General features: G+C 39.8%; 1 protein-coding gene across 1 annotated transcript in view; it reads left to right on the top strand.

Moving 5' to 3' along the window:
* The first annotated feature begins 353 nt into the window (after window positions 1-353).
* The window catches only part of LOC140146719 (uncharacterized), a 33,030-nt gene continuing 21,099 nt past the window's right edge, over window positions 354-12,284 (top strand). Inside the window, 5 exon segments of the mRNA XM_072168591.1 lie at window positions 354-391; window positions 2,577-2,827; window positions 3,407-3,732; window positions 7,086-7,313; window positions 9,737-10,571. Of these exon segments, the coding sequence (XP_072024692.1) occupies window positions 384-391; window positions 2,577-2,827; window positions 3,407-3,732; window positions 7,086-7,313; window positions 9,737-10,571 (1,648 nt within the window). The 5' untranslated portion in view covers window positions 354-383.

Raw genomic sequence — 12,284 nt, 5'->3', positions numbered from 1 at the left:
TTAATTGATGGATTATTATGGGGATTACCTTTGCTGGAAGATTCATGTATACATGGTTCCTTGACGGAGGGACTAGCTTCATAAAATGATATTGCATTTGCATGTTAATTCTGAATTTTAGAATATTTTGATGTTGTGTGAGCTGAACTTGCCTGATATCTGATTCAGTGATTGAAATTTGATTGAAGTGATTGTTTTGGCATCACTTATCATGTATTGTAATATTTCACAAGAGGATTTTATGTTTTGCACTTTTGAAGTACATGTAAGCTTGCAGCTGCAGGCAGTGTAACTTGTGAACAGTAATAAATCAGCAATACTAAAAGTAAAACTAGGAACCCTTCAAGTTCAACAATATTAGGAAAAGTCAAAACAGCATCAAAATGTATGGGTAAGTAAATAAAAGTGTGTAAATCTGATACTAGTGTTAGTAATGTTGATCACAAGAAATCTATGCACTTTCGGTGATCTTTTCCTTTAGACCACCCTCGCTATAGAGGGACTAAATTATTACTTTTGCGTCAAGCAAGGTGTACTTTTGCATCACAGATATACAGTTACCAAATGCAAACACTTTGAAGTCAAGGTATTGGACGGATGGCAGGGCTTCGATAAATGAGGAAAATTATGGGGTAAAAAAAGGCTAAAACAACGTTTTGAAAACAATTGAAAACAGCTATTCTGCTAAGAAGTTTTTGTCTCAAAAAATATTTACAAATTATCAGAAAAGCAAGGAACATACATACCTTCATAAATTCAGCATCACTTCCGTCACATAAAAAGATGATCAGATGAGTGGAAAGTGGCAAAGAATTTGTGAAATGGGGTTATTTTTTGAAGAAAAATACATTGCGTTTTTTGAGAAATTTACCGGCCATCTTGAATACATGCAGAATTACGTCACTCAGTAAAAAACTCAATCGTGCTTGAAAATGCTTGATACACGAGCGTAAGTTACCGTCAGAACGAGGATACCGGTACATCAAGTGCTCTTGCTACGCGAAAGTTTTGGGAGTTTGCATCACTGGTTTTGCACAGCTCTTTTATAATGTCAAAAATTGGGATAAAAACATGGATTTTGACAAGTTTAATTTGATAAATTCGTAAGTTTAATCTAGCTCGGATGGTCTAAAAGAAAAGATTGCTGTACTTAGTTTCCACATGACGACATGATACAGGGTTCAAAACAAATACCCACCTAAAATTATAAAACATTTCTTTTGCATAACTTGATGATAGATTTGGTTGATTTGAAAAATTCAAAAATCTGTGAATAGAGGAATTTTTTTCACCCCTCTGCCCTCTCAAAGTTGTCCCATTTCCAAAAACAATTTCTGTGGTCAACAATAATCACCAGGGAATAGGGGGCCTACCTTTTGAAAATGATAAAAGAGCTGTAGAATGCTCTTCTAAAACTCTTCTTGAAGAGACCAGAAGAGCACCTCAGAGCACTTGTGGCCATTAAAGCATGTACAGAATTTAACGAGTCATCTAGAGGAGCTATAAATCGCTCTTGCAAATGCAACTTAAGAAGAACTGTAGAGGAGTGATTGCTCTCACTCCTCTCAAAAGGCAGTCCCTGAATCACATTATCTAATAATGATGCTTTCAGAAAGAAAAAAAAATCATTTTTCAACATCCTACATGAAATGTACCCCGGTACATAATGTTATTGATATTTATGATTGATTTAATTGTTTTTTTCGAACTTCACCTTGAGGCTAATGAAATGAAATGATTAGTTGCCTGTCACATTTTGTTTGGTGAAATATGAGGTCATGGTTTCATTTTGAAAAATTTCATTATTGTCAAAACTTTCATTTATATATGGCTATTACTTGTTGATGAAAGACCGTCTCAAGGTACATGTAATCCTTAAATTTTCATTATTTACTACATATCCTCTACCCCTACAACTAAGAAAAACTGCTGATTGTGATCAGCAGAGGATGTCAGACATTTTGAGAGTTTAAAATTTGGTTTTCCATCTCAATTTTCAGATAATAGACTTTTTTGAAAATAATGAAAGTTTTGATCAAATTGGAAAAGGTAATCATGCGGGCGGGTGACGAGAAGCTTGAAATCAACTTTCATTAGCCTTATGTCTCCTGTGCAAAACAATGATTTGTTGAAATTAATTTGAACATAAATTAGTTTTTCTCTTACGTAAGTTTTTGATCAGCAGTTGTCTCAAAATTATTAAATCACTAGGGAGGAAAATAGAGTTCTCCATATGTATACATGTATGTACATTTGACCAAAAGGTGAACATTTACATGTATTGAGTAGCAGTGGTGTCCATGAGGTTTTCAAAAGTGGGGGGGCACAAGTCTTGATTCCCCTTACTGTTAAAATAATCTGAACTTCCTTTGCTTTACACGGTGTCATGCTTCAATGATTTCAACTAGATTTCAAATGCAATAGTCTTGATCCTCGAATGTGAAGCTATCTGTGGGCAAATTTGTGGCTAGACTTCTCAAGCAATCCTTCAGTCACTTAATCATCATCAATTTTCAAATGCAAAAAAAAAGTATTAAGAAATACATGTAATCTTCAACCTTATCTGCTTTCTACAGGTCAAATCGTTTCGACGAAGAGAGCGACGAATTTGCAAAAGAGCGCGCCATCATGAATGACCTGGACGAGAACGGATGGAGCCACATCCATCATGCCGCTATGCACGGCATGATCAAATCAATCCAGAGATTTGTTAGCGCCAGCGAAGATCAGCTGGAATTCCCAACCAATGATGATCGTCACATGACCCCCCTGTTGCTTGCTGTGGAAAGTGGAAAGCTGGATACCGTTCAGTGCATTGTGGAGTTAGGTAAGAATTGTAACAGGCTGTCGCAATATTTTTATCTTTCTGGGAACATGTCAGACATTTTCTGCATGGTAAAATGGTTTATTATGGTTATTACATTTAGAAGCTTTTGTGGACAGGCTACAACAATAGCCTGTCCAGATGCATAATTATTTTTGCAATTTAGAAACTAAACAAAATGACATGTCCAGCAATATTGCATTTTGCAAGTCATCTCATTCTTTATTACCTGCCACTTTCAGGCATGAAAAATGTTAGCGTTTTAGCTGATTTCAGCATTTTTTGTTATTGTTTTCAGTGTTTTTCTGCCTATTCTTGAATTAAATTCATAGAAAATGGTAAAAAACATGGTTTTCAGTGTTTTTTTCCAAGACTAGTTTTCATGCCTGCATTTCCATATTCCTACCCTTTTCCATGCCCTGCATTGGGCTATTCCAGTGGAAAAGATCTTATGTACCCCAATGGAAGACATGACCATAAGTCACATTATGGCTCTAAGTATTCATATAATCAGACAAACTATCCGGGAGCTCCATCCTTAACTTTGTTTTAACTCCAATACTTCCTTAATATACATTGTAGGTGGCGATCTTCGTTACTACAATCACCAGAACATTGGCGTCATCGAAATGGCTGCAGTGAAAGGATATCTAGAAATTATTGAATACTTCATCAAAATGGATCACAAAGATCTACCCGTGTGGCAGAAGCTTCTCAAGTTTGTCAGTTCAGACAGCGACGACCAAGCAGAGGCTTCCGGCAGCATCTTGAAGAAGCTGAGCAAGCCTTTGGAGGAGGGTGAAACGAATCCCAACTGGGAACCATTGGTAGAGAACAATGCCATACCAATCCTGATGAAGGCTATCAAATCAATGTGTTCAGAGAAGGCCAAGATATATGCCTTCAAGGTGAGTACAAAATGATGCCGTACAAGGGTGAAAATAAGAGAGCTTGAACCAGGTTGGCTATAAAAAGTGGCCCCAAAATAAGGAGTGATGGACCAGGGGCTACTTTTACATAAAAATGGCAGCTGGTTGAACAAAGTCCAATCACCATTAAGGGGCTAATAAAAATAAAGATGTGCTGAATGAGTAAAATAAGCACCAGTTGGTTTGAATTTGAGTTTTTGGTTCACTATCCAGGGGGCTAGTTTTTTGATAAAAGTGTCCCTTGGTTAACTAAAATTGAGATGGATGCACCGAACCAGGGGCTATTTCAGAGTTTCTGTTGGCCAAATGGCTCCCGTCTCCTACTTATTTCCACCCTTGATGCCGACCAGGCCTCCAAATACTTTTGGTACCGTACAGGGTTGTAGCTAGACCAAGTTGAGTGCCGGCTAATTTTACTATCAAATTAGAGTGCTGGCTCGGGGCACAATCTTTTAGCGAACATGAGGGATCGGGGAATAGGAAAGGGGTATACCCCAAATTTTTTATGTTTTTTACTCTTTTTATGATGAATAAATCATTTATGGGGAAAAAAATAAAAACAATTTTTTTTTTAATTTTGTTTTTTTTAGTGCCGGTCGGCGCCGGTCCGTGCCGGTCGGCCCCGACCAGCGTGGCTACAACCCTGGTACCGTACCTGCCGGTAGTGGTGTAGCCAAAGAGGGGACCTTGGCTATGTTACTGCCCCCTGCCTGGCCTTGGCTAAGTCACTGCCCTCTCCCCTGTGAGAAGTTTTGGCCTTCTGAGGGATGATGGCCCTGATTTTTGTCTCACCTGAATGTTCAGGGAGAGACTTAGTAATCACTATGGTGTGCGTGTGGGGGTGTGGGGGTGCGTGTGCGTGTGTGTGTTCGGAAAAAGCTTGTGAACGCGTTATCTTGAGAACCGTAAGTGCTATGATGATGAAACTTTATAGGGGGTAGCATGACCAGAGGGTGTCGACCTGATTAGATTTTGAGCGCAAAATATGGTAATTAAGTACCTAATTTGCATAATTTATGCGTAATAAGCAAAATACCTTGTGAACAGATTATCTGGAGATCCGTATGGGGTACAGTGACGTAACTTGGTGGGGAGAAGCGTGGCCAGATGTTCTCGACCTGATTAGATTTTCAGCGCAAAATATGCTAATTAAGTACCTAATTTGCATAATTTATGCGTATTTGATGCGTATCAAGCAAAAAAACCTTGTGAACAGCTTATCTGGAGATCCGTATGGGGTACAGTGACGTAACTTGGTGGGGAGTAAGCGTGGCCAGATGTTCTCGACCTGATTAGATTTTCAGCGCAAAATATGCTAATTAAGTACCTAATTTGCATAATTTATGCGTATTTGATGCGTATCAAGCAAAAAACCCTTGTGAACAGCTTATCTGGAGATCCGTATGGGGTGCAGTGACGTAACTTGGTGGGGAGATAGGGGGCCAGAGGTTCTCGACCTGATTAGATTTTGAGCGTAAAATATGGTAATTAAGTACCTAATTTGCATAATAAATGCGTAATAAGCAAAATACCTTGTGAACAGATTATCTGGAGATCCGTATGGGGTACAGTGACGTAACTTGGTGGGGAGTTGCGTGGCCAGAGGTACTCGACCTGATTAGATTTTCATGAGGTCAAAGGTCACATACAAGGTCAAAGGTCAACTGAGGTCACCAAATCTTTTAATAATTAATTTTTAACTGTGCATCACATATCCCAATAACAGCTTGATCGGTCATGTAATTAAGGAAATATGACGACTTTAAGATAGGCGCTTTCTTTGTAAAGTATAGCAAAGTAGCACTTTCAATGAGTGATAACTCGTAAAGGAAGCATCTTTCTGTTTTGATTTATTTGATGAAATAGTTCTTCGGTATTGCCAAATTTGATTTTTCAGCGCAACATACTTTTTCCAATTTCGTGAGGTCAAAGGTCACATACAAGGTCAAAGGTCAACTGAGGTCACTAAATCTTTTAATAATTAATTTTCAACTGTGCATCACATATCCCAATAACAGCTTGATCGGTCATGTAATTAAGGAAATATGACGACTTTAAGATAGTCGCTTTCCATGTAAAGTATAGCAAAGTAGCACTTTCAATGAGTGATAACTCGTAAAGGAAGCATCTTTCTGTTTTGATTTATTACTTTGATGAAATAGTTCTTTGGTTTTGCCAAATTTTGGAAGGTCATTACGGGTCATCCGAGGTCACTCAGGGTCATCTGAGGTCAAGTTATTAAAAACTCGTATGGGCATGAAACTTGGTGGGTACAGTCATCATTTAAAGCCAAATTTTGGAAGGTCATTTTGGGGTCACCAGGGTCATCTGAGGTCAAATGAGTAAAACTGTCGTATGGACATGAAACTTGGTGGGTACAGTCAACATTTAAAGCCAAATTTTGGAAGGTCATTTTGGGGTCACCAGGGGTCATCTGAGGTCAAATTAGTAAAACTGTCGTATGGACATGAAACTTGGTGGGTACAGTCAACATTTAAAGCCAAATTTTTGGAAGGTCATTTCAGGGTCATCTGAGGTCAAATTAGTAAAAACTGTTGGATGGACATGGAACTTGGTGGGTACAGTCAACATTTAAAGACAAATATTTGGAAGGTAATTTCGGAGTCACCAGGGGTCATCTGAGGACAAATTAGTAAAAACTCGTATGGGCATGAAACTTGATGGGTACAGTCAACATTTAAAGCTAAATTTTTGGAAGGTCATTTCGAGGCCACCAGGGGTCATCTGAGGTCAAATTAGTAAAAACTGTCGTATGGGCATGAAACTTAGCACGAGGGGTACAGTCAACATTTAGAGCCAAAATTTGAGAAGGTCATTTCAGGGCCACCAGGGTCATCTGAGGTCATATTAGTAAAAACTGTTGCATGGGCATGAAACTTGGTGGGTACAGTCACCATCGGCCAGATAATCGTGCCCAGCCGATAACCGCCAAATTCATTTACCTCTCTACCAACAGTTATCGCAAAAGCAGGCGGTCACAAAAGCAGGCGAGACTCGTGGTTCGAGAACCGCCTTGTTAAGATCGTTAGGCCTTTTTGTGTACAGCACTGGCCTTAACTTATGGACTATTAGGCTATTATTGGCTCAATACATGATATATACATGTATTACTTTTTGTAACCAATAAAATAGTTCAAAGAGGGTGACAATTCCTTTGATATACTTTGTACGCGTACAACTACAATTTCTACTACTTTGTCGGCACGCTTGCAGTACCACCACAAAAGAGAATTAGCATGATCACTATGATCTTGAGGTGAATCAAATAAAAAATATGGTCTAAAATCATATTTCTTATTTTCTTGAAAAAGGTGATTCTGAACATCATCCTAGTGGACATAGTCAAGAAGCAGCTGGTAAAGGAAGGCAGTATTCCAGTGTCCCTGGAAATATTGAAAAGCAAGGAGTCTAACTTGCTATTAGTGGCAGCCCAGGTGCTGTGTCATCTCTCTGGAGTCCAGGAGAATGTGCCAATAATGGTGAATAATGAAGCCATTCCAGTACTGGTTAAACTCTGGGAAGAAAGCAATGATGCAGAGGTATGTATTCTGAGGTTGGGAAGGAGGGGTGGTGGGAGGGGGCGTTCAATGTTGCTACTAGAATCAAGAGTATGTGTCAATTTTAGTTGATAATCTTAATGGGGCCTTTCCGTAGTTAAACTTTGGGAAGAAAACAATGATGTACAGGTCAGGTATGTATCCTGAGTGGGGAGGAGGGGTGATGGGGAGGGGGAGTGGTCCAACAGCATCACAGCTATACTTTGATCAACTCGTAATTGGCGGGCCTTATAACATCGCCGATTAATATCAAAATATTTTATTTTGAGAATTTTCTTGTCACATCTTTCCAGAAGCATCACAAATTATTAATGCAAGTCCTACATGTATACTTTGTCTACTTTCTTTAACACCCACATAAAGACCGGACAGGTCAACTAATAGTACCCTTAAAGGAAATCTGTACCATAAACTAATCAATGGCTATATAGTTGCAATAATAATAAAAACAACGAACAGTAAAAGTCCCAAGCTTATATACGTCCAAATAAAGGAGAAATTCTTAATTTCTTTCAACGACCAGCGGTAAGTTTGCAATCCATGGTGGCTGCCATATTGATACCTGGTGTATTTTTATTACGCTGTAACGGCACCCCGATTTTGAAACCAGCGAAATCTGTGCCACAAGCCTCGCCCCTCGTGAACTTGGTGACACGGGCTTAATACTACCAAAGTTCAGATTCAACATTCGTTCAAAAGAAAACGCGACAATTTATACCCATAAAACTACAGAAGAACATAAAAAAATGTATTTTAAGTAATATTTGTGATCAACAATGTCTTTTGAGAACGAAAAGTGTAAAAACAGCACTAAAACCAAAATTGCTGTGAGGGTCGCTAATGCCATACACCAACACACGCTTTCGCCGAAGGTAGCCGAGGTCTGTGTGAAAGGTTACACTACCGCTTGTGGCAGAAAGGATTCGCAAGCAGCTATCATGGCGGCTTCCATGAATCGCAGAAACAAAGGATTAAAAGTGCTTTTTCTTTGTTAGGAATATTCCGAAATTCATATAGACCGCCTGGTATGTTTAATTTAGGGGTATCTATATAATAATACGCTATTCTCTGTCTGTAGATCTGTCTGTCTGTCTGTGACTGCTAATGTGAGGCCACCGTAGGTCATACGGGGCTCAAACTTGGTGGGTGGGTGTAGTTCTGTCCCGGCAAGAAGAAGTTTATGTTCGTTAAGTCGTCTGGCCCCGGGTCCCCCGCCCAGGGGTCATCTGAGGTCGAATTACTAAAAACTGTCGCGTGAAGCCGTGGTAGGTCGTATGGGGCCCAAACTCGTGGGTGGGTGTAGTTCTGTCCTTGCAAGAAGTTTATGCTCATTAAGTCATCTGACCCTGGGCCCCCCTCCCAGGGGTCATCTGAGGTCAAATTACTAAAAACTGTCATATGGGCATGAAATTTAGTGGGTACAGACAACATTTAGAGCTAAAATTTAAGAAGGTCATTTTGGGGTCATCCAAGGTCACCCACGGGTCATCTGAGGTCAAATTAGTAAAAACTCGTATGGGCATGAAACTTGGTGGATACAGTCAACATTTAGAGTCAAAATTTTGGAAGGTCATTTTGGGGTCATTCGAGGTCACCCACGGGTCATCCGAGGTCAAATTAGTAAAAACTGTCGTATGGACATGAAACTTGGTGGATAGAGTCAACATTTAGAGCCAAATATTTGGAAGGTCATTTTGGGGTCACCAGGGGTAATCTGAGGTCAAATTAGTAAAACTGTCATATAGGCATGAAACTTGGTGGGTACAGTCACCATCAGCCAGGTAATCGCGCCCAGCCGAGAACCGCTAAATATGGGTAACCGCCTAGTATAACTATATTAGCCATTGATTAGTTTATGGTACAGATTTCCTGTAACATGGGTCTACTTTTCGGCGTAGTGGTAAAATCCTAACATTTCCCGCCTATTACGAGCTGATCAAAGTATAGGCACCTGCCAACTCATTCTTTTTTTTTGGTGGGTGTGGGGGGACTCAGAGTAGTTCACCTCTGGGGGCGAGTGACTGAAATGTGCCGAAAATAGGCATCATTTGTGAGAAAATCGAGGTGGCTGACGCTCTCAAAGCGACCCATATCATGGGCACACCACTGGGTATGTTTGTAAGTTCTACATTATGTGACATGATCTGGTCCATATAGAGGCCAAAGGAGGCATGTTTGAAAATTTTGTTTCAGAATGATTGCCTTGTACAAACATTAAGCTATCATATACTGAAAACACCAAAGGTCTAGCAAACTTTGTTCTAAAGTTCTAAAGTTTTATGATGTTCATTTTCTGTTATATTTGCCTTTTTCTCAATTTCAAATTTGCCGCCTTGGGCCTCCATGGACCAGACTTGGTCACATGGTCTTTGTAAGGTCACTAATTTTGACATTATGTTCTGCAGGTACTGGTGCAAGTGACAGATACTCTAGCCAATATAGCCAATGCAAGCAACGAGTACAGGCAAACTATAGGTAATACACAGGGCTGCTTCCCCTCCATCGTCAACATCTTTGACAACAACACATCCAGGCCGCTGCTGAAGTCTCTCACTAAGGCGGTGAGCATCATAGTAAAACAGGACAAGAATAATCAGGACATGTTTGTTGACGACAACGGTGCTGCTGCTCTCATCAATCTCGCCAATGCTAAGAAGAGCCCCGAGCTGCAGCTAAACGCCATCACCGCCATTCACATGCTCGCGCAAGACAACCCACACACGCAGAAGATCATTTTAGAAGAAGGCGGTGTGATTCCCTTGATGCAGCTCTTGAAACGAAGCGGCGCACCGACTGTTCAAGTATGTACGGCAGGCGCTCTCTGGGCGCTCGCCGGAGAAGATATAGAAGAAAGACGGACAATGGCTGGAATGATCGGTGTGACTTTATTGATAGACTTCTTAAATGCACAAGCAGAAAACGACATCTTGCATTATATCGGTGCAGAAGGATTAGGCGTGCTCGCGCAAGGACCACATAACAAGCAAAACGTAATAGCAAACTCAAATGGAGTCCAACCGCTTGTAAGACTATTAAGATCACCTAAGGAACACATAGTGCTGAGTGCTATCAGGGCATTGAGGTTTATGTGTGTGGGTATAGGCTATATACCCCATACTAAGAACCAGGCTACTATATTAAGCTCTAGGGGGATCAGATACCTGGTGGCGTTGATGGTGCATTCTAGAAATGAGTTGATCAGGGTGGAGTCGGCACTCACGTTAGCATGTTGCTCAATAGGTAAGAATACATGGGCTATTCCAGTTGAAATCCATATACCCCCTGTATGGAATAATGGAAGACATGACCTACCTTAAGGTTAGCCGAGAGTTTTCATGCGCTTGATAACAGAGGGGCGTAAGATCATAACAGAAACCGCCATGCAGAAAATGAACAAGCGTACCGGGACGTAGGCCTACTTACAATAGAATATCGATCAACGGTCAAGACATGAAAGTTGGCTTAGCTCGTGCCCGGAGCTCGTGAGTTGGTGGCGGGGGCGGGGGGGGGGGTGTCATGAGGGGCGGCATGCCAGGTCGGATGCCGGGGGGGGGGGGGGCCCAAGCCGTTTTCGGCAATTTTTATAAGGATTTTATAAATTTTAAAATTGATTGGGGCACTTCGTCAAGGTACGCCATGGAAAATGTGTTGATTTTGAATTTATAGCCTTGATATCTTTGATGAAATAAATCAATGCTGCTATTTCCCTGATTACAATGTAATAGGGTACAACAATAACATCAACAACAATATCAAAAAGCAATCATTTGCAAATCGAATTTGGGAATAATATTCAACAAAACAGGCCTACAAATTTCTGAATTATATAAAGTGAAAAACAATCAATCACGATTCACTGCAGTCAGCGAATCAATCAAATAAAACTAAAAAGAAAGGAGCAAGAAAGAATAAAGAAATAGTGAAAAAGAGAGAGAAAGATAGAGAGAAATAAAAAGAACGAAAAAGAAAGGAAGAAAGAAAGAAAGAAATGAAAAAAAACGAAAAAAGAAAAGGAGAAAGAAAAGAGGAAAGAAAGGAAGTAAAAAAGAGAAAAGAAAAAAAAAAAGGAAATTCGGCCACACGGGGACTCGAACCCACAAAAAAGGTTCATAACAGATTCCCAGTCTAACGTTCTATCCACTCGGCCATACATCAGCTTACGCAAGTACTTGTTCTCGAAGCGCATATATAACTATAATTTGATGCAATTACTTGATTACAATCGCGTCCGCATTAATGGCTCTTAGAACACGCATGTCGGGCGCTGAAATTTTGAACGAACTGATGGAGGAAAAACCTCGTTTTTGCAATACTAGCTTCAATTTGGAGTGAAAATCAAATGGGATAGCAATTGGCAGAATGTTGAGAAATAATGTAGGTATTCAGATGTCTAAATTAACGTCCCGTAATCAAGATATCGATAATTTCACAAAACAGTTTTTTCTCAGACAAGATTCTCGAAAATGTTCCCCAAAGCGGGCTTTTAAAATTTAATCGGTACTGTATTTGGTTCTTCCCCATGGCAACATTATTTCTTTAATCGATTTATAGTACAATACAAAAAAGAAGAAAACAATCACTCGGCGTGGTTTTATACGAGGCGCACATTTGAAAAAAACGTCATGGAACACGTTTTTGATCTTGTGAACATGGTGCGTAAAACGGCTTTAAACGAAGGATTTTCAAATTTATTCTAAAAATTTGTATAAACACACAAGAAAAATGTTAAGCTACATCCAATGCACCAACATTTCACTTGCTGCGATATTTGATTACTGAGAAAACTCTGTTTTAGAGAACAACTTTATACGTCTTTTATACGTTTTTTATACGTTTCTTTGTATAACCTTAATCTCCTACGCAGAGTAAATTTAATGTTAAGATCCCTCAACCAAGAACAGATTATAAGAAACATAGTTTATCAGGTGGAATCATCTAGAACAATTTAGATGA

This window comes from Amphiura filiformis, chromosome 2, assembly GCF_039555335.1.
Source record: "Amphiura filiformis chromosome 2, Afil_fr2py, whole genome shotgun sequence".
Classification (NCBI taxonomy): Eukaryota; Metazoa; Echinodermata; class Ophiuroidea; order Amphilepidida; family Amphiuridae; genus Amphiura; species Amphiura filiformis.
Note: the sequence above shows the minus strand (reverse complement) of the source record. Positions and strands in the feature narration are given on the sequence as shown.